Source organism: Strongyloides ratti, assembly GCF_001040885.1.
Source record: "Strongyloides ratti genome assembly S_ratti_ED321, chromosome : 2".
In the NCBI taxonomy this organism is placed as follows: domain Eukaryota; kingdom Metazoa; phylum Nematoda; class Chromadorea; order Rhabditida; family Strongyloididae; genus Strongyloides; species Strongyloides ratti.
Genome location: NC_037308.1, coordinates 12,028,507 through 12,052,618, shown reverse-complemented (window position 1 = coordinate 12,052,618; position 24,112 = coordinate 12,028,507). Strand labels below are relative to the sequence as shown.

Here is a 24,112-nt window from a genome sequence, read left to right as displayed (position 1 = left end):
TATAAATACACAGTACTCAAACATTTATTTTTATATATTTTCTTCTTATCTCTACCATATTTATAAAATATAATAACGAAATATTCTAACCAACCCTTTTTCTTAATACAATTGGAAAAGATTATTTCTCTATTCTTTATTAAACTCCACCTACTTCCAAAAATTTTTAACTCCAATCATCAAAACTATATATTGAATAAAGTATGAAATTTCATCCTATCTCAAGGTATTGAGTTACTTTTATCTTTTTTCATTATTTCCCTAGCAATGTTGTCTTTATATTTCTAAAAATTTTTCCCCATTAACTAACTATATAATATTTGGAAGAAATATATACTAACCAACACATAAAAACATTTAAGAATCTACTATTTAATAAGACATGTAGATATTATGTGAATCAAAATTCATTGTTATCAATGTTATAGAATAAAAATATGTATTAAAATAAGTTAATATGAAGGAAAAGATAAACTTTATAATGTATATAATTTTTTTTTATATATTTAATATCTAGTTGTTTAACACCTACTAATAAATACCTTCTATACGATAAATAATAAGTAAAAAAAAAAAATTTTTATTTAATAAAAAAAAAGCTAGCATCTTTTTTTAACTTATCACATTTATATTTTAAAATTTTATAATATATATATATATATATATCTATATAACGTAAAAATGATCTTATAATAGGAGATGAAATGGATAAATTTTTCATTTCCCTAAATAAAAATTTTTAAAATATAAAAGGAAAATGTTATATTTAAGAAAGAAAATAAAATATTGTTCCTCCTTAAATTTTATTCATTTTATCTTATCTATTTTTGTACTCTTAACTTTATTAATACTATTTTTTTTTCTTATCTTTAAATATTTTATTTATAGTAATATTTTTATTTTTTTTTTTATTACAATACGTAGATATATAGTTATGATAATTAAAATATAATTAAATATTATATTATTAATAAAAAAAAAATATATAGTTTATATATATAAATGCAACAATATATATTATAAAAAGATTTTAGTAAAAATGATATGATTCCAGGTTTCTTAACTTTATATACATGTAACATACCCAGGAGTAGAGTGTCTATATCTAGAGGATCAAATCACTCTTTCAATAAAGTATTCTGAGTACACTCACCAAGAAAGGTGAGAAGTATAAATTTCATACTATATCATTTTTTTTTATTTATGATAATGGATAGGTATTGATAACTGTCTTGATATTTTATCTTCTTTTATTCCATTCATATATATATATATATATAATATTATATTGTTATTACTTAGAAGGAGGAGTAAAATAATATATTAAATTTTTATTCAATAATATGATCTATAGACTTACGAAAAAGATCCTTTTAAAATGTTTTAAATTTCAGATATATTTGAAGTATCAAGTTTTTGAAAAGTTATATTATTATATTATTTGATATTAATATTATAATTTTTATTATAGAAAATAGATATTTATGTGTAAGATTTGATACTTTAAAGAAAAAGGTTAAAGTATGAGTAATGTATATCAAATCGGATCTACAAATCAACAAAATCAGGGATCTTTACTTGATTCATCAATACAACAACAAATATCTTTTCCATTAAATAATAACACAACTTTGTATGATACTCAACAACAACAATCTGGAATATATAATGATAATGGAATGAATGATAATAAAGGGTAAGGATAAAAATATTTTTTCTTCTAATATTTAAATATTTTTTAGAAATTTTATATTTTCACCAGAACATATTGATACATTATGTGAAATACTTCATCGTGATAGTAAAATTGAAAAATTAAGTAAATTTATATGGTCTGTACCACCTGAATTAAAAAATTCTGAACCAGTCCGTAAAGCACAAGCTTTCCTTTACTATGAACAACAAAATTTTAAAGAATTGTATAAATTATTAGAAAATAATCATTTTTCTGTTGAAAATCATCCACAATTACAGGATCTTTGGCTTCGAGCACATTATATGGAGGCGGAGAAGATACGAGGAAGAGAACTTGGTGCTGTAGGTAAGTATAGAATACGTAAGAAATATCCATTACCACATTCTATATGGGATGGTGAACAGACAAGTTATTGTTTTAAAGAAAAAAGTAGGAATATTTTAAGAAATAGTTATTTAAGAAATCCTTACCCATCACCTAAAGAAAAAAAAGAATTATCTGATAGTACTCATTTATCTGTAACACAAGTCTCTAATTGGTTTAAAAATAGAAGACAGAGAGATAGAGCAGCTAATGAAAAAGACAAGTAAGTTTTATACTATATATTTTAATAAATTTTTTTTAAAAAAAAAAAAACAAAATATATTATTTCATGATAATCTTATTACTTAACACACCTTTTCTTAAAAAAAAGAAATAGATCATACCTTAGTCCACTTTTATTTATTACACAATAATAATATAATTACTTCAAACACTTGACATAAGCTTTTAATAAACAGAAATCTACTTATTTTAATATGGATTTTATAATATTTCTGTTTGTTATTAAATTAGCCAAAACTATTAATACCTATATAATTGTCTCTTACCTAAAAAGTTATCCCTTGTTGACAATTATTTCGTGTCAAGTACCAAACAAAGAATTTGAAATACATACATGTTGACACTTCATTTAAGAATTTTATGTAGATATAAAGTTGACACGCAATCACCTATCTATATTTGTTTTTAAGGAAATGTTAATGAAAGTGTCAAAGACATATAGTGATATGTAAATAAAAAAAACAATTGTTCTTTTTTTATATCTATTGTTTTATATTAACAAAAAATTTATCATCTTCCTTTTGATCTTTAATTTTAATATAACAAATATTATTTTGGAATTATAACTTTTTAATATTTTTTTTTATTTATTACAGAGATGGTAATACAATAGGATGCCGTGATGATGATTCATATAATTCAGATGAAAATGATGATGAAAATTTTCCAACAAATTCAAGGAATTCAAGGCAAAATATTGATAAACAACAACAATCACTTTTGTCATTTGGTACAAATACTGTAACAACACCATCATTACAACCATTTGCTTCAACAAACACAACACATACATTCAATCCAAATGATCTTGCAATGGCAGCTGCTGCTTCCTATCATAATCCATTTTCTCTTTACAGTAATCCTCAAGCTTCAATTTCTGGTGGTGGATATACATTTGGTCCACATGACATGAATATGATGGCTGCTGCAGCGAATATGGGAAATTGTTATCAAACTTTGTAATAAATCTTCTTAATATTTAAAGATATTTTATATTCAGTCAATTATTTTTTATATTTATTAAATGATATTCATTGATAAAAATTTTTTTTTTTTGATATAAAATTTATTTTATTATATTTTAAAAAAAATAAATGACTAACAAAAACTTTTATTATAAAGATATAATTATATTATCTATAGACAAAATGTGTTCAAATTGTTTAATGGATAGCAGTGATATTATCAAAATATAGTTTCATAAGGCTAACCATATTAAGGCTCCAATAAATGATGGAAGATAAATCTGTTCAACTAAATATTCTTCATTTAAAGATAAAAAGAATACTGTTTTAATAAAAATTCCAATAAAAATTAGAAAAATAAATATGATAAAATTTTTTATCCTCCAATCTAAATGAATTTCTTTTCCAATTGTTGAAAATAAATTTTTCATAATAAATTTATAAAAGTTTTTGATAGTCTTCCTACTCCTACTATATATTGATGATCCAGTATTACATAATAATTTATTGGAACATGTACATAACATTACATTATCTGTTGGTTCAAAACTATATCTATCACTTGAAACAAATAAATCACGAAGGCGTACATGATAACAATTTGGATTTTCACGTACCACTGTTCGATTGTAATGTAATATATCTGATAAACAACCTCTCATATACCCATGCCTCCTTCGTCCTATAAACAAAAAATACAGTAAATAAATAAACAATAAATTAACAAAAAAAAAACATACCTCCTACTTTATCATTCATTCGAAGTGTTACACACATATCAGAACAATTTTTAACTTTCATTCCATCACCATAAAATCTTGCCTCATCACATCTTTCACTAAATTGTAATGGTTTTCTATATAAATGTGATATATACAAAAATTGATCTTCTAGATATGGTGACATACAACTGTAACATTGCATACGAAATGCTGAAATAAAAATATTATACATTATAAAAATTTAAAAATAATTTTTTTTTTTAAACTTTTTTTTTTTAAATTTATCATAGTTGTAGTAACATTTACCATTAGGATCACTAAAATCAGAGACATTTGCTATCATATAACTGAAAAATTGTAAAACATCTGTCGTTGAGGTAGAAAATAATGGAAGGAGGAAAAAACAAATAGATTTTATAAGAAGAAATTTATCCTTCATAATTTGTCACCTTCTTATTTTTTTCATTAAATATAAATGATTGATATATATATATATATACATATATATATATAATACGTATATATATGTATGTAATATTAATATTTCTTTTCCTGATATTTTTTAGTAAATATTTTGTAAAAATAAAATTATAAATAGTTAAAATTATTAATATATGTGAAAATATTAAAATGGTTATCCTTAAAATATCTTCAAATGGATGAATATTATGAATAAGATAGGAGTTTTTTTTCTTTAAAAATATATGTTTTCAAGTAAGTATTTTTGAAAAAAAAAAAAAAAAACTTTCTGTTATTCTAAAATTAAATGAAGTAGAAGAAAAGTAGGAGGAGAGGTATTTGAGCTTTTTGGAGATTTTGTCAAATATATGCATAATAATAGTATAATGTCCACTTTCACAAGAATTATTATTATTACTTTTATGGAGCTCATATATAGTAAATATTAAGTAGGGTAAGCTTAATAAAAAAAAAATGTATTAATAGAATGGTATAATTTTTACGTAAAATTTTATGTAAATAAAGATAAAAAAATAAAAAAAATTTTTTGTCTATTGTTATTATAATAATATTTTTTTTTTAGAACAGGGTACCATTAATCTCCAAAATATATATGTATTAAAATATATATATATATCATATAATGAATAAATATTTAAAAGAAAGTATATAACTTGTAAATTTGTATTGTCTTTCAACAATAATACAAGAATAGAAAAAAAAAGTTATAGTTACTAACTCAATTTGTACTATTAACTTAGTTCTTCATGAATTAGTTAAAAATTTTTAAAAAGCCACAAAAATCTTTTTTATCTCATCATATTCTCTTCTTCACATTTTTCATCCAAAATTAGAATTTCTATTTAAATCATACAAAAATTTTTAAAAGCACTCAGTTAGTTTATATATATATTATAAATAAATCTATTAATGAAACTGATTGAAAGGATTTTTAAGAAGTATATACTTTTAACTATAAAATAATATTATGGTGTTATATAAACTAAGAATATTCTTTTGTAAACCTCCCTGTGAGAATTATTTTTGTATGTGTGAAGTTAAGATAAATAAAAATTACTTTTTCCTTAACTTGTTACCATTCATATATATTATCTTATATACATATATATATATTACATTTATATATCCATCTGTTTTAATTTTGGGTTTTATCTTAACTAATAAAATGTCATAGATACTTCTGTACATTTCATTTGAAGATACAATGTAGTTGGAGAGAAAAATATTATAAAACTTATTTCTCCTTAAAAAAACTTTTTTTTTACTTATATTTATTTTATTAAAGTATGTGTCCAAGACGATTGATGAGTGTCAAAAAGAGAAAAGACTCTTATTGAAGTATGGGATTTGAAAAATACTAATTTCAGTATAACTCTTACAACTATCCTTTTTAAGAGTTTGTTATAAATACTCTAAAATGTATTAAGAAAAGAATCCTTTTTTTTTTTATAAAAGTAATATTATATCAAATTTATAAATTTTCTGTTTTTTCTTTTCTTGCAGCTATTTTTCAATAAAAAAATTAAAGCATCTTTAAAAACAAATATTTCTTAGTTCAATTGATGAAAAGATGCACTTTTTCTTCCTTCCATTATATATTCATTCTCAACAAAACTTTTTTTTTTTTTTTTATCTCTTTATGGTAAAAACACTTATATGTATATATACATGTATGATAAATATAATAAAAATTTTTATAGAAATATATGTATATACATTAAAAATAAACAACTTTTACATATATCCTTTTATTATATTTATTTTTTTTTATTAAACTTTAATTTTTTTTTAAAAGTAATTCAAATTTTTTTTTTATTATTTCATAACAATGAAAATCCCTTATTATAAATGATTATTTTTAATATTTCTCTCTAAATGATAATAATAAAAATTTTTACCAATAAAACAGTATCACTTAATTATAACTATCGTTTTAATGAATTACAAGGAAACAAAATATTATTTAATGAAATTAATTTATATCAATAATTATTTAATAGATATAGCCTTATACATATATATAAAGCTTTGTTCATATATTAATTTCTATTAAAAGATATCACTACAAATTTTAGTTTTACACTTTAAAATATCTTTAAACATCAAAATTATTCTTATTCTCAGGAAATATATATTAAGTTGATGTATTTAATAAAATATATCACATTATATTAGTTATGTATATACTAATATCAATTTGATAAATATTATTAAAAAGAAGAGTAAAGAAAAATTATTAAATAATTATAAAAATATATTCTATAATTTAGAATATTAAAAATAAAAGTTTTAAAAGATTTATTGAAATCTTATATTTAAAAACATTAGATTAATTTCAAAAATCAAAATTTATATATTATTTTAATAATATATTTAAAGAACCTATTTAAGATTAAAATATTTTATAAAATAATGAGACCATATAATTTATAGAAAAAAAAAATTATCTAATAATTCACTTTAATTACCACATAACTTTTAAATTATTGAAATAGATATATACACTATTTTCACTTACAATAAAATTTAGAATTTCAAATAACCAATTAATTGACTACAAGAATGAATAAACAATTTTAACATGCTTGATTTATTTTATTTTATGAAAGAATGAGTTAACAAATTAATTGAAGAGACATAAAGATTTGATGAAACTTAATCTTTTTTCATTTTAAAAATGAATATATTTTTATTGTATCTAATAGAATGATAAAACAAAAATTTTTTTCTTTCTATTTTTACAATTGTTTCCCTAATAAGGGATTTTTACAAAAAAATAAAATTTTTTTTTATATAAATAAAAATATCTTACCAGGTTCAAAATTTAAGGGTGCTGGATCATTAACATTTGCTAATATAAAAGAAACTAATTTTGTAAATTGAAAAGTCATTTTTTTTTTCTTTTATTAATAATATTGTTATTACTAATAATTATTAAACTTTATTGTAAATTTTCTTACTTTTTTGAAAATGAGAATAATTATTAGATTTATGTAATAAATGTAATTATATAGTTATAATTTATACATAAATTTAATTAGAAATTTTAATATAGTAAATTTGAAATAAAAAAAAAATATTAATAAATTGGTTCTTGATAGAAAAAAGGTAATATTTTAAAAGTATTTCTTTTGTTATTAAAAAAAAAGATAACTTTATAGTTAAAAAAGAAATGTCAATAATTTTTTTTATAATAAAAAATATTAAAAATAGGTGTATTCTTTTTGTGAAAATATTTGATTCAGCATATTTCAAGGAAAAAAAAAAAAAACTTTTTGATAGTGAATATGTAATGATAGTAATAGTAATTAATGTTGAAAATACACGTATATATTTATGACCAAGTTAAAAATGAAGAGATAAGATGGTAATTAGATAAATAACTTTAGTTGTTTTAATTAAGTTTTAACTGAAAAATAAATTTAAAAGTAAAATTTTAAAAAAAATTATATTAAAATTGTTTTTCAAGTAATGGTGTAAGAAATTTAATATTATAATATAAAAAAAATTTTTTTTTTTAACCATTTTTAAATTTAAAAGAACAATAGTTAATTATAAAAAGTAGATATTAAAAAGGTGATTACATGTGCTTAATGAAAACTCCTATAATTCATTTAATCTAAATTGCAAAAATATTAAATAAGTCAATTGATAAAAAAAGTTATTAATAGAATTGTATTATATTTCGTCTTTTATTTATTCTATGAATAAGGTGAAAAAAAATAAATATTAAAGAACAAGTGTTTTGGTATAATATATAAAATAAATATAAATTACAAATATTTTTATCTTTTATTATTATTTTAAATATGCTTTTAAGCATGTTTAAGGAAACAAATATTATGGCAATGGCAGAAGATTCTAAAACTTTTTAAATATAATTCTATTAAATATAACCGTCAATTTGTAATAAAGTAAACCATAAATTTATTTTAAAGAATAGGAAAAATATAAACTGATATTTTACAACTAACATAAAATTAAAATAAAAACATATTTGAAAGGTAATAAAGAATTTTTAACAAAATACTATATGCATGAATAATAAAATTTAACAAATTAATTTTTTTTTTTAATTAAAAAAAAATTATTCAAAAGAGCAAGTTTAATTTAATAACAAAGTAGTAGTAAGAAATATATTATTTTTAAAAGGTAAAAAAATAAAAGTTTTTATTCATTTGAATATATTTAATATCTTTAATTAGATTGTGATAAAAAGAAGCACAATGAATAAAAATAATGTTTATCTAAAATTCACAAAAACGAAAAATAAAAAAGTAATAAATTTGAATGAATAAAACTTTAGAAAGAATAAATTTTAATTTAAATATTTTTTTGTAAAGATGAATTTTTCGATATATTATTTAAAAAAATATATATATCTATCTATCTTTTTTTTATATTATATTGGTAAATATAAATTTATGTAAAAAAGATTTCTAAGAACAACAGGAAAGATACTTAAGATATATTTTAATTTTTTTTTTCTTTTTAAAATTATTATAAAAATCATCTTTTATAGGAAAATTATTTATTAATTCTAGTTATATCTTAAAGTAATAAAAAAAAAATTATAAAGAATATATAACAAAATTAAAAAAAAATACTAAAAATATTAAAAGATGTTTATTAAATATATACTATAAAAATAATATTAAAAAAGATTTATTTTTGAAATTGATAAAACATTTAATAGGAAACGTTTGTATAATTTATATATGTTGATTGATATAATGAAAGTGGGTACTTGTTATATTTTTAAGCGTTATATCAAAATTCATGCCATATATATATATATATTATTTGTACTATTTTTATATAAATAATAGAAATAATTCTTTTAACGGTTTTTAATATATATTTAAATATGTATTAATTGATGTGAAGAGCCTATTATATATAAATAAAGACTTTTTAAATATATTTTTTAAGACCCAAAAGTTAAATGAAATTAGGTTTTGAAAGTCAGAAACGGGAGAGGCAATAAATGAAATGAGACATTAATGTGTAATTGATAAATTTTCTTTTAAAAACCTTTTCCTTGTATATAAAACCTCATTTTTACTATCTTGTTTCAAGGAAGCATTATTAATATTAGATAAAAATAGATGTCGATTTGAAGGTGATAAAATTACGCTTTTATCAATTGGTAAATATATTAAATGTTTTGTTACAAAAAGTATTTTTAATAAAATTACAATTATCTAAATAAATATATTAAAATTCCCATTATATTATCATGAAATAAAAAAGTAAACATTATTTTATTTAGAAAAAAAAAAATAAATATGAAAATAAGGTATAAAAATAGATATCTTTAAAGTTAAAAAAAAAAAATTTCTTAAGATTAGGTGTGAATAAATATATATAAGCATAAACTGAGTTTAACCATCTTTAAATATCTTATTTTCTTAATTATATGTCATTTTAAACTGATGTTTTAGAGATAAATTACATTTATTAAAGTTTTTTTTTATATATATATTTAAAATAATATTACTAATTTATATATAAAAAATAAAAAAAAAATTTAAATGAAAAATATATATAATATATATAGAAAGTAATACTTTATCACAAAAGCTTTTTTACAAAAAATTAAAATACAACAAAATTTCTTTTTCAAAATAATTTAAATTCTCCAAATACATGTGCATATTCATAGTCATGAACGGAAGTAAAAGTTAATAAAATAAAGAGGAAAAATATGCACCAATGAGTTTAGAAGGATTTATAAAACAATACTTATTACAATATTTCTTTTATTTATGTCTATTTTCTTCCTATAAAATTAATTTTTAGTGAAAAGTATGCACATATAAACAAAATCATCTCATCTTAATTTTGTAGTTATTTATATTTTTTAAAGAACACTCTTTATGATAAAAATCAAATTAGTTTATCAATATAATTTTGTTTGAAAATAATAAGATTTTAAGAAACTATATATATTCATCAACAAAATACAAAATGAAATATATATATGAATAAAGTATAAAAATTAATTTTTAAAAATATTACAAAATTATTTAACAAACACGTGCCTAGAAGCTAAACAAGAAAGAGGAAAAGGAAAGGGAAAATTTAATTTCGAAAACACAGATTTTCACATTTCAATATAAAGATTGAGTTAAATAAGTATATATATATTATAATATTAGTAAAATACAAGATTCAATTAATTTTGTTGTTTATCATTTGATATATATACATGATACACCACAATATATTACTGTTTAATTATGTCATATTAAAAACTAATATAAGTGATAATGATAGTTTAAATAGATTTTTAAAAAGATTTTAATGTTCACTAATAAAAAGTTTATCCTTTAGAGAGAAATAAAAATTTTATATTTTTACAACTTGTTTCATATATTTTTTTTTTGTTTATTTGTTTATAAAACATACTTGGATAACGGTAATGTTCAGCATGTATCTGAGCAACATATCTATGTTGTGGATGTTGATCTTTCCAGGAACGTCGTTCTTTTCCATCTTCTATCCATAAACCATAAATAGAAAAAAGTAAATGAAATATAAAAAAATTAAAAAATACAAAATACATTTAATTTTCTAAAAAAAAAACAACTTAATATTATTAAATAGTTGATCAATCATAGATTGATAAAATATTATTTTAAGTTATAAAAAAAATAATTTTTTTTAATAATAATATTTCTCGATTATTACAAAATTTTCACATATATCATTTTATATAATTAAATTAATATTTTATGTTTAATTCATTTAACTAAAATCTCATTATATAGGGGAAAAAGATACATTATTACTAGGTTCTTTAATGCATAAATATTACCTGTAAATAATGAAATTAAATTATATGAATTTTTGATATACCTTTAAATAACAAAATATGCTTATAAAATTTTTATTTTATAAATTTATTATATGATATAAAATATTCTTTAATAATAAAGTTAGTAAACTTTTAAATACTAAATATGCTCAATAAAAGTGGTAAACATATTAGATTATCAAAAGAGTTAATGGATTAATATACATGTATTTTTAAAGTAAAAAGAAATTAAAAGACACATTGATAAGTGTTATTAAAGGGCAAATATTATTTTCTATTTTCTTTCTTTTTTACTTTTAATATCTTATGAGATTTATTTAAAACATAATAATGTTTTTTTTTTATTATTATCATTCTAAAAAAAAAAATTATTTAAATGATAACATAACAAAATATTTTTTTTTAAAATTTTTACTATAAGATGGTAAAAAAATGTTATATTTTTAAAGTTATAAAAATAAAATTATATGAATATTATTAAAAATATAGGTTATTTTAATTTAAAAATTAAATAAAATGTGGTAATAAATATTGTTATATCATTTAACAGAAAAACAAATAAAAGGATAACATATTGGTATGAATCTTGTTTAAATAAGTTTAAGTTTAAATTAAATGAATCTATAGGATGTGCTATGAGATAATTAGAAGTATCCTATCTGTACATATATATTTATATATACTGAATTGGAGGAGATAATGGTGATAACATAATGGAAGAACTTTGGTAAGTGATGCATTTATCCTATTATATTTGGCTATTCTTTTCTTAATTTTTAGTTTGATTTATTTTTATATATGATTCAATACTAATTAAACTTTCTTTGAATAATTTAAATAATAATAATAGAAGATAAGCAAAGATAATAGAAAAACTAGTATTAAATATTTCAAAACGGAAGTTTAGAATCTTTTATATAAATAAATAAATTTTAACAAAAACTTTTAGAAAATATATTTATATTACAGTACTAATTTTGTCAACTAAATTTTTAAAATAAGGAAAATTTATATATATATAATAAAATCTAATTTTAGTTATTCATTTGATCGATAAAATAATTACAAATTTAAAAAAAAAATCTACCAAAAAAAAAGACAAAAAAAAAAAACAAACAAATAATCATTAAGATAAAATAAAAAAGAAAAGTTTATTTAAATATTACTTAACGGTTAATTACATAAAAATACAATTTACTAATGAAAAAAAAAATCTATTTTCATTTTAATATTTTTAGAAAAAAGGGTAGAAAAAAAAATGCAACTGAATCATCCTTATTATTATTGTGAAAGTAAAATATATATTTATATATATATTAAGGGAAAATGAAATTAATATATAAATGTTTACCATAGGGTATTACTTTGATAAATCAAAAGCGGCACATGTTTAATTTTTATTTATAAATTCATCTTTATCTGACCTTCTTAAACAATATTTATTTAATATATTTTTGTGTCCTCAACAAAAATATGATATTAGTTAGACAAAAATAGAAAATTTTTAACATTAAAAAAAAAAATTTATTTTTACGCATATTAAAATATATAATATGATATGTTATAAAGTAATATCTTGAACTCAGATAACAAAAATGTGAAGATTGAGAATGTTTAAACAGGAAATGAAGAAGGAAGGATCATTTTAAAGAAAACTTTCTAAGATATATAAGATTATATATAAATGATTAAAAGTTAAAAAGATTTACTGATGAAGTAACTGTCAAAGATTGTTTGGAGACTGTCAATAAGAAGTTAACTTGTAAATGTCAAAAGTAATTTTATTTACGTATACTAATGAATATAAAATTATATTTTTAAGATATATTAATTAAGAAAGAAAAATTAAAAAATTTTTAAATATGTATAATATTTTCATAGTTAAAAATAAAATTCATTAAAAGATTTTTGATCAAGATTTTTGATAAAAATCCAATTAAACTAATGTATTAAAGTGATAAAATAAAATTTTATAATTTATTTAATAAAATATTTTCTATAAAATTTATTACCACTCTCACTTTTATATCTCATTTTAAAAATAAAAATTTTTTACTAAAATAAAATCGGTTTTAAACAATTATATAAAGAAAATATAATATAATGTAATGATAAATAAAAAGATAAAAAAAAATAAATAAGTAAGAAATTTTTTTGTGCTTTGGAATTAAAATTCAAAAAATTTTCTTACTCAATTGATAAATTAGTTTTTTTTTTTACATAACAGTATATAAATTTTAAATAAAAATAGGAAAAAAAATGTATTAAATGTATTTAGATTAATTAATCATATTGATAAAGTATAGTGAAAGTATATAGATAAAATTTCTTAGATATATGGTATTATAATATATAAGTCCAGCCTTCCTTTTTCAAATAATAATTATTTAGAATTTGTTAAATATATGCAAATTATATAAAATTAAATAATTATCTTAATATAAAATAATACCATCTGAAAAAGAAGATTAAAAATAAGTTAAATAAAATTAAAATTATCAGGAATATTATATATTATCATGATATATAAAAGTTTAAAATAATTCAACTTCAGGAAATAATATTGGCATATGGTTGAAGAATGATTCAAAAAAATAATTAGATGATTGGCACGTTATAATAGGAAGGTCGGAAGTGTTTTTAGGTTTTTATTAGAAGCAAATTTGCCTTTAATGAAGTTGTTGTTAGTTTAAAGTAGATAATGAAGTAACATAAAAAGTGAAAATAAAGAATGCTAAAAGTTAATGAGTTGTTTTATTACAATTGTCAGATAAAACATTTTACAGTCTGAAGAAATATAACATATACATTAAAACATAAAAGAAAACTATTTTATGTTATTAGAAGATTTTAACAAAAGAAATCAGCAAATAAATTAATTTTAGTAAATTAAACTCCTAGTAAATATATATCAGCACATTATGTACTAAATATCATAAAAATTAATTACATGTAACATCTTTATTTTAACAAATTTATCAAAAATATTAATTTAAAATAACAAAATTTTTTTTTATTTTTAATAATAAAATAAAAATACATATTTATTTAAAAATCTTTTTTATTATTTTATTAAGATAAAAATTGTAGTAATAAAATAAATTATGAAGTATTAAAACATATTCTTTACTTATACAAATTAAAAAAACAAAAAAAAATTTATACTTATAAATATAGAAACTTATTTATTTTAAAATACAAATCATATTATTAAAATTTTTAAAAAATAATATTTATATATAATATCAAATTTTATTTCTTAATAAATTTAAAAAAAATATTTGATAAACATTTTTAAAATAATTGCCTTTAGAGATAGATGAATATCATTTTTCTGATAAATAAAATTATTTCTTATAAAAACACATGTTAATAGAGGAAATATAAATATTATTTTATTATATATTATAATCTTATTTTTTTTTTGTATTTATAAATTGATAGACTTTATGTTACAATCTTTTAATTGATAAATATGCTTCTTTTTTATTTTTATGCTTGAAAGAAAGACAAAATAATTAATTAATAATCAAAAATTAAAATATCTTTTGTTATTATTTTTAATAAAATATTGAGGCTTTTGATGTAAATGTAATTTTATTTAATGTTAATTACTTCTATTTCTTTTATAATTTTCATGACTATTAAAAAAGAATATGTATAAAAAAAAATAAAATAAAATGTGTTGATGACCAATATTATGTAAGGTAACATTTTTACTTTTTAACAATATATAAAAATAATAATGTCTTATAGTAGGTAAAATAGAGTATGTTAAGCATTAAAAATTTGGACAACAATTATTTTCTATCAAAAATTGGTTGTCGATAAAAATAAGTATAACTTTTTATCAAAATATATAAAATAATGTCCGGTAAGTTTAATTTTTTTTTTATTTTTAATAAATATTTTTTTTTTTAGTATTAACAATATCTTCTGATCAAAATCAAGTATCACAATCTCCAAGTATAAGAGGATGGTCAAAACTTCAAAAAGCATTACCAAAAATAATTGAATATGGTTTAAATGAAGGGATACTCCTCCCTAGGGAAACAAGTCAGGCATTCAATATTACTGGTATTGTGTTAGCAGCACAAGAAGAACAAATAAATAAAGAAACAAAAAAAGAAGATAAAGTTAATCTTCCAACAAATGATATAACTATGATGCATGAAGCAATACCATTTCTTCCTGTTCCAGTAGCATTAATATGTTTATTATTAAATATTGTTATACCAGGTACAGGAACAATATTTTCAGGTTTTTTTGTTTTATGTATGGGTCAACCAAGAGTTAATTTTAAAGAGGGAAGAAAACTTATATCACTTCTTATAAATATTCTTGTTGGTATTAGTCAATTTTTTACAATAACATTTCTTTTTGTTGGATGGTTTTGGTCAATTGCATGGGGTGGTTTAATAATCATTCACTCAATACAATATAGAGAAGCATTACAACAAAGAAGGCAAGAAGCAGTAGCTACAGCTGCTATTGAAGCATTAACTAAAGATTCAATATTACATAGAAAAGATGTTAAAGCATTAGTAAAAAATGCTAAAACTGGTAAAATAATTGAAAAAGTATAAATTTAATTTTATAAAAGAAATAAATTATAATTATATTATATTCATAATTATAAAGAGGATTGAAGTTTTCCTTTTAATTCTTTTTGTTGTGATTCTATTTGTCTTAAACTATCAGCCTCATCTTTTAATCTTTCTAATTCAATTTGTTTTTGGCGTATTAATATACGCAGTTGTTGTTGTTCATTTAACTTTTCATTATCACTGTTTCTTAAGGCATTTCTTGTTTCAAGTGCCTTAAGTCTAGCTAAGTCAACAGTTTTTCCTAATTCTTTCATTGAATCAATTAAAAATTTTGCTGATTCAAAAAATTTATCTACTTTAACAACAAATTCTGATGTTTCATTTTTTAATGTTTGTGAAGATTCTGATACATCTAAATTAAAAAAAAATATATAAAAAAAAAGATAAAATATAATTTTAAAACATACTAGCATTAATTAATTTTAAACGATTTAGTTCATCAATATAAACATTGTCCTCAATATTATCATTCATTATTATATAGAATATTGTCGTTTTTAATAATAAGTTACTACAAGATTTAAACTTTCCATAGCAACAACAAACATTTATTGATAATGTTGCCATCAATATATAATAATATTTTTGGAAAAATATAAATTTGTTAATAAAAAATTTTTATATAAAAAAAAAACATAATATTATACAATTTAAATATCAGAAGAAAAACATAAAAAATTTTTTTATTAGAAATATATAATTTTTTTTTTATTTTCTAAAAACCGTAATGGTATAAAAATACTAGTAATATATTTATAATGATAACAAAATTTTTTGTAATTTTATCTACTAATAATGATGAGGAGTTGCAAAAATTTTTATCATTACAAATACAGGATTCATGTCCAAAATGATTTGATTTACAACTTGGTATTTCATATAAATCATCATACGTATTTGCATCATAAGGCACACATGTATATGCTATTCGTTTTGGTACTGTATCAAGATCAATAGATTCAAAAGAATTTTCATACTGATAACGTGGATTTGAAAAAAAATTTTGTTTTGATGTAAAATCATGCCTAAATAAATATCATTATTATAGTTTTAATTTTTTTTTTTTGATTAAAAAATTACCTGATCACTTTAAGGCATGCAAATCCTTCACACTCCTTACAATCCTTATCACAATTTGTACCTTCATAACATTTTAAAGCAATAAAACCTTCTAAAAAAAAATTTTATATATTATTTTATAGTAAATAAAAAATAATTTTGAATAGAATTACCTAAGAATAAAAATAACAAAAGAACATAAGTTAAAAATATATTTATCCTTTCCATTACTTTTAATATTTTATCTCTCTATTTCTTGGTATTAAAAAAAAATTTTTTAAATAAAAATTTTCCAATAAAAATAAGACATAAATTATATATGATATTATTTAAATTGGGTGTTAAATAAGGATAAATCTTTTTGTCATTATTTTTAGTATCTTCCTTTTTTTTGTCGTCGTGATATGTTACTAAAAAAATAATCACAAAGGTTTCCAAGATAATTATTTTTTTTTTCTCCTGGTTTTTTTTTTTTAAATTTCTGAAAATATATTTTATAAGTTACTGATAAATTTTTAAATGAATATTTAGATGTAAGAAAAAAAAAAGTAGAAAAATGAATTTATATATACATATTTTTTTTTTGAACAAAATAAAACAAACTATATATTATAGAATATTTTTGATTTAAATCTTAAGAATTATTACTATTAAATAACATTTTAGGTGAATAAGTGTAAAAACATTATTTATTATACTACTGGAATTTTAACATATGGTTTAATAATTAATTTATTTCATAAAAAATATTAATAACTTATTTAAAATGTTAAGTTATAAGGTGATTGGTACAAAAAACAATTTATTTCATAAGTAATAATAAATGTTATCCAGATGGTAAGAATATATTTTTGAATACCTTTTAATTAAAGGAATATAATATAAATATATATGTATATGTATAAATATTAATAAAACAAAAGAAATTTATATACTTATAAAATTAAAGATGAAATTTCTTTTTTTTTTATTTTACATTTAATAAAATAAAATATTATATTTGATAATAAAAATATTAGATGTTTAAAAATTTTCCTCCAATAAAGATAAAGTCTTTTAGATGTAAAAATTTTGTACATATATAAAATTTATACTTCTCCTATAAATTTAAAAATAATAAGTGTAGGTTTTGTTGTAAAAAAGAACAAAAATAGACAGTTTGACGAATTAATATCCAATTGTAACGAAACCTGAAATAAGTTTTTGGATATCATGATATCTTATTTTATTTGTATCGTACCCAAATAACATTTAAATATTTCTGTCTTTTTTAAGAAGAAGAACAATGTGAGGCATAACACAAGAAGTAATAAATGATAAATAAGAGATTTTAAAAAAGAGACTTCTATATATATATATTTGAACAAATATTGTTTAATAAAAGTTCTTTTTTGTTATGTTGTCAATTTTATTATTAATTAAATATAATCATTTTTATAATTTTACTTCTTAACAAAAAAGATGGCAATTCCAATAAACATATTTATCATTTTTAATAAATAAAAATTTTTTTTAATATATAGTCTTAAAATTTATAAAAAAAATATTACCATTTATAATAATGATGATTTAAATTTTTTTAATAAAAAAAAGGTATTTTAAAAGTATACATTATTAAGTAATGTGATAATTATAATTGAATGAATAATTAAATTTCTCTTAAATATATTATAAAAAGTAATTAAAGACTAATTGTCTTTCAAACTTCAAAAAAAAAATAAAAGAAAAATAAATAAATAAAAAAAATAAATATTCAATATGCCTATATTTTTATCTTAAAGCTGTTACCAGTTAATTACAATTTTTCTTACATGAACCAATAAATATAAGAATTTGACATTTTTTAATCATTTCTTAAAATAATAATATATCTACGTGTATATAAAAATATGTTTTTGTTTATAAATATCCAAAATGAATTATATAACTAAATTGATAAATATTAATAATGATGAAGTATTTAATATATTGTGAGGTTTTACCATATAAAAATAATTTTAAAAGTACTTAGTGGTAAATAAAGTTTTTTACATTTTTTTTTTCATCTTAACATGTCTCATTTTATAAATAGGTATATAAAAATAAATGACTCGTTATCGTTAAATAGACTCTTCCATATAATTAATACAAAGTAATAATTAAAAATGAGATCTAATTACTCTTTACAAAAGATATTTTTATAAAGATATCTACTTCTTTTTTTTTTTCTGAAAGTCACACAATTTTAAACATTTATATCTATTGATAAAAATTTTAAATAATTTTATAATTGTAATCTTCTATGATAATTTACAAGTGAGATATAATACCTTTTTGGTAAACTAAATAAATTTATGTATTTGAAATGTGATAACAATGATAGAAAAAAAGTACTATAACAATAAAAGTATATTTGTCCATATAAAATAGTTTTTTTTATTTATTTTGGCATTATAGTAAAAAGAGAATAAAAAGAATAAAAATGTTGGTAAAAAAAAATAAAAATTATTAAAAGTTAGCATAAAAGAAAATCGTCATAACTTTTATCATTTATCTATATGTATATACCTTAATAAAAATATTTTATAGATGCTAATATTTCTACTCTATTTTAAAAATTGTTGAATTGTACTTTTTAATTGTTAGTACATTTTTAACTCAACATTTGTTAAAACACCTAAAATTATACATATTTATTAAAACAAATTTTTTAATAACAATAAACTTTAACATATTTTTTATTGATATAAAAATTTTTAATATATATCTAATAATATGTTTCAGATATTTATAAAATGTTTTTAAATAAAAAAAAAACGACATCTATATTTAGTTTTAAAGAAAATAAAAAAAATATAGAATTAAATATTTAATGATCCATAAAAAAGTTGAAATGTTAATCAAAAAATATCTTTAAAATTGTATGGATAAAATAAATAAATACACCAAAATTTATACTTGAATTTATCAAATAAAAAAAAAAAAGAATAATTAACCTTTCAAACAAAATTAAACTTTATCATTCGAGAGAATAACTTTATGATAGAATAAAGATAAATGGGTGTGGATTTTCCCTAAATTTTTACTAGTGACATTAAAAAAAAAAGATATACATATATAAAGACATTTAAATTAAAGTATATACTAATTAAATTATTTCGCTTATTAACAACCTATTATGAAAAATAATTTTTTCAAAGTTACTATCAAACAAATAATATTAAATATAATAAAATTTTCTAACACTTGTCACTATATATTTTAATTATATTCACTATTATTCATCTTCAAGATTCATCCATAAAAGCCTGCTTAAGTATATTTTACATAACCATTATTGAAATGAATTATTTCATTACAGGTTAGTGTTGCATTTATTATATATATACATATACAAAACAAAGATTCTTTAAAATAAATGTCAATTTTCTTAATTAAATAAAAATAAGGATGATACTATCAAGTATACAAGAGCAAATAAAATGTTACATTTGCCATACATATGAAAAATATTTCTGATAAGAAAAAAAAATAAATGTAATTTATTATAAATGTTTAGATTTATTTTTTTTACATATATCAAAATATTAAAATTCTGTAATATTTTAAAATAAAGATAACTCACCAAACACTTTATAATATATATTATAGGAAATATTGTCAAAAATTTTGGGTGAATTTCAAAAATGACACCAAAATTGATATTAGAATGAAAACTTTTGGATAGATATTATAAAAGTTACTGACAACTAATCATTCATTTATTATGTAGCTTTCTTTTATTTTAAAACTTTTATAATTATTGAAGAAAAGATAAGTCACATAAAAATGTAATAAGAATGACAGATTGAATTAATTTTTACTCGATGTATATTAAAAAAAAAAAAAGAAAAGTTACTTCACCATAATATTTGACAAAAGAGGTATATATTAGTATTTAATGATAAAACTTTTAACATAAATTCTTCCTTATGAGCTATTGGTTTAATTATAAACTAACATTTCAAAGTTCATAGGGAAATTAATACTTATCTCTAATGAAAATATAACTTAATTAAATAGACAACATAAAGTATTAACATATTTTATTATTCATAATGTTAAAGAAACTGATAAACAAGCACTTTTATAACTCATTTTATAAAAACGTTTAATAGTTTTGAATTTTTATTTAAATTAAAACTAACGATTCTTAATAATTGGTGTAAAAATTTAATAGAAATAAAACAATTTATTTTATTTACAAATAGTTAATCTTTTAATCTTCATTAACATACATATATAACATTTCAATTAAAAGTGATGATAAGGATCAAAATTTTTTACTTTTCCTCTTCTCATTTCCTTTGGTAATAATACTTTTTCATCTTATCACTATTTACATATAACAATCTATATAACAACCACCATATCATCTTACAATAACATAATAACTTCAATTTTCTAAAATATAAAAGATTTCTTAAATAATTTTTAACTATATAAATGTTTTATTATTGTCTATGATTACTTACTAATTTTATTCATCTTGTTTATTTCATAATTTTCAATTTTAAAAATAATGTTTAAATATCAAAAACAAAAAAAAAATACTATAAAAAAAAGTTTAAATAAATTATAATTTATTATTTCTATACATATACAATATTGAGTTTTTTTTTTGTTGCTTTTATTTGGTATATATTCCAATGATACTTCTATAGATAACTACTTCATTATATTTATTCCTATTTACATTGTTAAAACTTCTCCATATAGATGGTAAAATTTTAATGAATTGTAAAAATATTTAACTATTTAATAGTTTCAACTTTTATGCTAATTACTATTAAGGTAAAAAGATATAAAGAAAATTAAAATATAATAATAAATGCATAGAAAATTAAATATTATGAATTATAAAATGTTAAATGAAGCAAAAGTTATTTAAAAGTTAGATGAACTAATTTTAATAGCTTTAAAGTACAAAAGACATGGGGATTAATTTAAGTTTTTGAGGCACTGTCACAACTTACAATTATTTTGAAGTTTCTTTACATATCACTTGTCAAATATAGCTAAAAATTTTCCTTTCTTTTTTCCTATTTTAAAATATAAAATGCCCTTTTCATAACTTGTAAATTTGTAATATATCAATTGATATACTTCTGACATTTCTCATATTTTATCAAAGAATATTGTGTTGTAAATATCAAAAGGATGAATTATTAAATAAAGCAGTTCTAATAAAGAAAAAGTCAAACAAGAAATATGTTGATAATATATCTTTAAGATATAGTGGTTTTTAATAATAAAAAAAAATAAACAGATATGGTAATTTTTCATTATCATCTTATAAAGAAGATATATTAATGTACTAATTTATGGCATTTTCCTTGTAGCAATCTAAATTTCAAACATATTTTAAAATATAAAATATTATATTAATCATATACAAAAAAAAAACTTTTTTAGTTATACTTTTATAAACTCTTACATGATAAAGAAATAAAAAAAATAAACATTAAAAAATAGTTTCAATTTTAATAAATTTTAAAAAAAATTTATTATTAGATTTGATTAATAACAAAAAAAAAAAATAAATCGCATTAAAATTTTTTTCTCTATAAGCAATATTTTTATAATTTAAAAGTTTATTTTCACACTTTTCAAAGTGTGATTTTCATAGTTATAAAGTTAGAAAATTATTTATTATTAAACTTTGTTCTTTATTAATATTGTAGTCCATTTTCAATAATTCTATTTTTATTTTATTTTTAGAATTTTATTTTTGATATTTTAATAGAATGTTATATTCTATTAAAATGTGTTTATTCAAAACTTTTAATTAAACTTATATAGATAAAATATATTTTTGTTACAGTTTTTATTATATTAAATAATTTCTGTTATGTTTTTAAACATACATTCAAATCATAATAAAATTTATATTTATTTAAAAAATAATGAATTAAAAATTTTGATTATTCTATTGCAATAGTTTAATTTTTTCATAGTTCATCTGATAAAATTTTTTTCTAAAAAAAGAATATTTTTAAATTGTTTAAAATGGAGCTATCTTTGTATTATCAATTATTCTTAGTTGTTTTTTTTCTCAAAATGTTTTAAAATTATAGGAAAAAGGTTTTAAAAAAAATATTCTAATTAAAACTTTTGGTGAGTATCAATTTAATATCATCATAAATACAAAAATATTTTCGCACCAAAAATTAAAACTTAGAAAATATCTTAACACGACTCAGCCAAATATTATTATTGGTAAGACGCTCATATGGTACATTCATTAATAGTCACTAAAAAATTCGTCATTTTCTTCATTGTTTCTTTTTATCTCTTGCATTGTAATTTTGCTGGGGGTTCATATCATCTTCGTCTTCTTGAACTTACATCTCCACCCATTGGCTTTTTTTTCAATAATATAGCTTTATCTCTTCCGTATAACTAGATTATTTTACTTTATTTCCTCATTATTATAATCCTATAAAAAATGTCCATTTCAGTATTGGTATTTATTTTCAATCAGCATTTTGAGAATAAAATATGTCAGAAGGTGGAGAACAAGTTAGTATTGTTAAAGATGAAATAATCCGCCAACCGGAACCAATTCAGCAGCTCACTGAGAATTGTATTGGAGAACAGACAGCGTCTCTTAGTGACAATAGTTCTACCAGCACCCCATATCAACAACAACCGTTTGAAGGTGCTAATAACGCTATAACTGATTTGGAATCTTCTATTACCACACCACCACAAGCTGAAGAACCTCAACAAATGGATATTTCTGAAACACCTAAAGCTCCCCTAGCAGATGGTACCTCAATGCAAAATGTAGGTTAATATGTATAAGTTACTATTCAATCCATAATTTTTTTTATAGGAAAACGTACCACCAACTAATAATGCTTCTCAACAGGAAACCTGCGAACTTGTGGAACTTCCAACCCGTATGTATTTGGACAGAACTGTAGTCCCAATACTTCTACAAGGCCTTTCAGCGCTTGCAAAAGAAAGACCTGAACAACCAATTGAATTTTTGGCTAATTTTTTACTTTCCAACAAGGAACGTTACAATCCAACATTAGTTTCTAAACCTTCAGAATAAATGAAACTTTTGATGTTGGTGTGTGGTGAATCTATAAAACCGATGTATTTTTTTAATATTAAAATTTGGAGGTGCT

At 18.8% G+C, this 24,112-nt stretch overlaps 6 protein-coding genes across 6 annotated transcripts; 3 read left to right on the top strand and 3 right to left on the bottom strand.

The window, feature by feature from the left end:
- Positions 1-1,523: 1,523 nt before the first annotated feature.
- Positions 1,524-3,265, top strand: SRAE_2000385200 (Protein sine oculis; the record flags this gene model as incomplete). The annotated part of the gene is made up of 3 exons (XM_024655096.1): positions 1,524-1,696; positions 1,743-2,282; positions 2,899-3,265. 3 exons carry the CDS (start codon positions 1,524-1,526, stop codon positions 3,263-3,265), a joined length of 1,080 nt encoding a protein of 359 aa, XP_024508402.1.
- A 235-nt stretch (positions 3,266-3,500) lies between these two features.
- Positions 3,501-11,037, bottom strand: SRAE_2000385100 (Caenorhabditis elegans ly-6-related family-containing protein; the record flags this gene model as incomplete). The annotated part of the gene is made up of 4 exons (XM_024655094.1): positions 3,501-3,589; positions 3,734-3,949; positions 4,008-4,199; positions 10,881-11,037. The coding sequence occupies 4 exons, from the start codon at positions 11,035-11,037 to the stop codon at positions 3,501-3,503; spliced, it is 654 nt and encodes a 217-aa protein (XP_024508401.1).
- A 4,119-nt stretch (positions 11,038-15,156) lies between these two features.
- Positions 15,157-15,875, top strand: SRAE_2000385000 (Protein stum homolog; the record flags this gene model as incomplete). Its single annotated transcript, XM_024655093.1, has 2 exons — positions 15,157-15,163; positions 15,211-15,875. 2 exons carry the CDS (start codon positions 15,157-15,159, stop codon positions 15,873-15,875), a joined length of 672 nt encoding a protein of 223 aa, XP_024508400.1.
- A 47-nt stretch (positions 15,876-15,922) lies between these two features.
- SRAE_2000384900 (Intraflagellar transport protein 20 homolog) lies at positions 15,923-16,370 on the bottom strand (the record flags this gene model as incomplete). The annotated part of the gene is made up of 2 exons (XM_024655092.1): positions 15,923-16,248; positions 16,304-16,370. 2 exons carry the CDS (start codon positions 16,368-16,370, stop codon positions 15,923-15,925), a joined length of 393 nt encoding a protein of 130 aa, XP_024508399.1.
- A 241-nt stretch (positions 16,371-16,611) lies between these two features.
- Positions 16,612-17,183, bottom strand: SRAE_2000384800 (Hypothetical protein; the record flags this gene model as incomplete). The annotated part of the gene is made up of 3 exons (XM_024655091.1): positions 16,612-16,921; positions 16,977-17,067; positions 17,129-17,183. The coding sequence occupies 3 exons, from the start codon at positions 17,181-17,183 to the stop codon at positions 16,612-16,614; spliced, it is 456 nt and encodes a 151-aa protein (XP_024508398.1).
- Positions 17,184-23,474: 6,291 nt separating this feature from the next.
- On the top strand, positions 23,475-24,036 carry SRAE_2000384700 (Protein dpy-30 homolog; the record flags this gene model as incomplete). Its single annotated transcript, XM_024655090.1, has 2 exons — positions 23,475-23,762; positions 23,812-24,036. 2 exons carry the CDS (start codon positions 23,475-23,477, stop codon positions 24,034-24,036), a joined length of 513 nt encoding a protein of 170 aa, XP_024508397.1.
- Between the last annotated feature and the right edge of the window lie 76 nt (positions 24,037-24,112).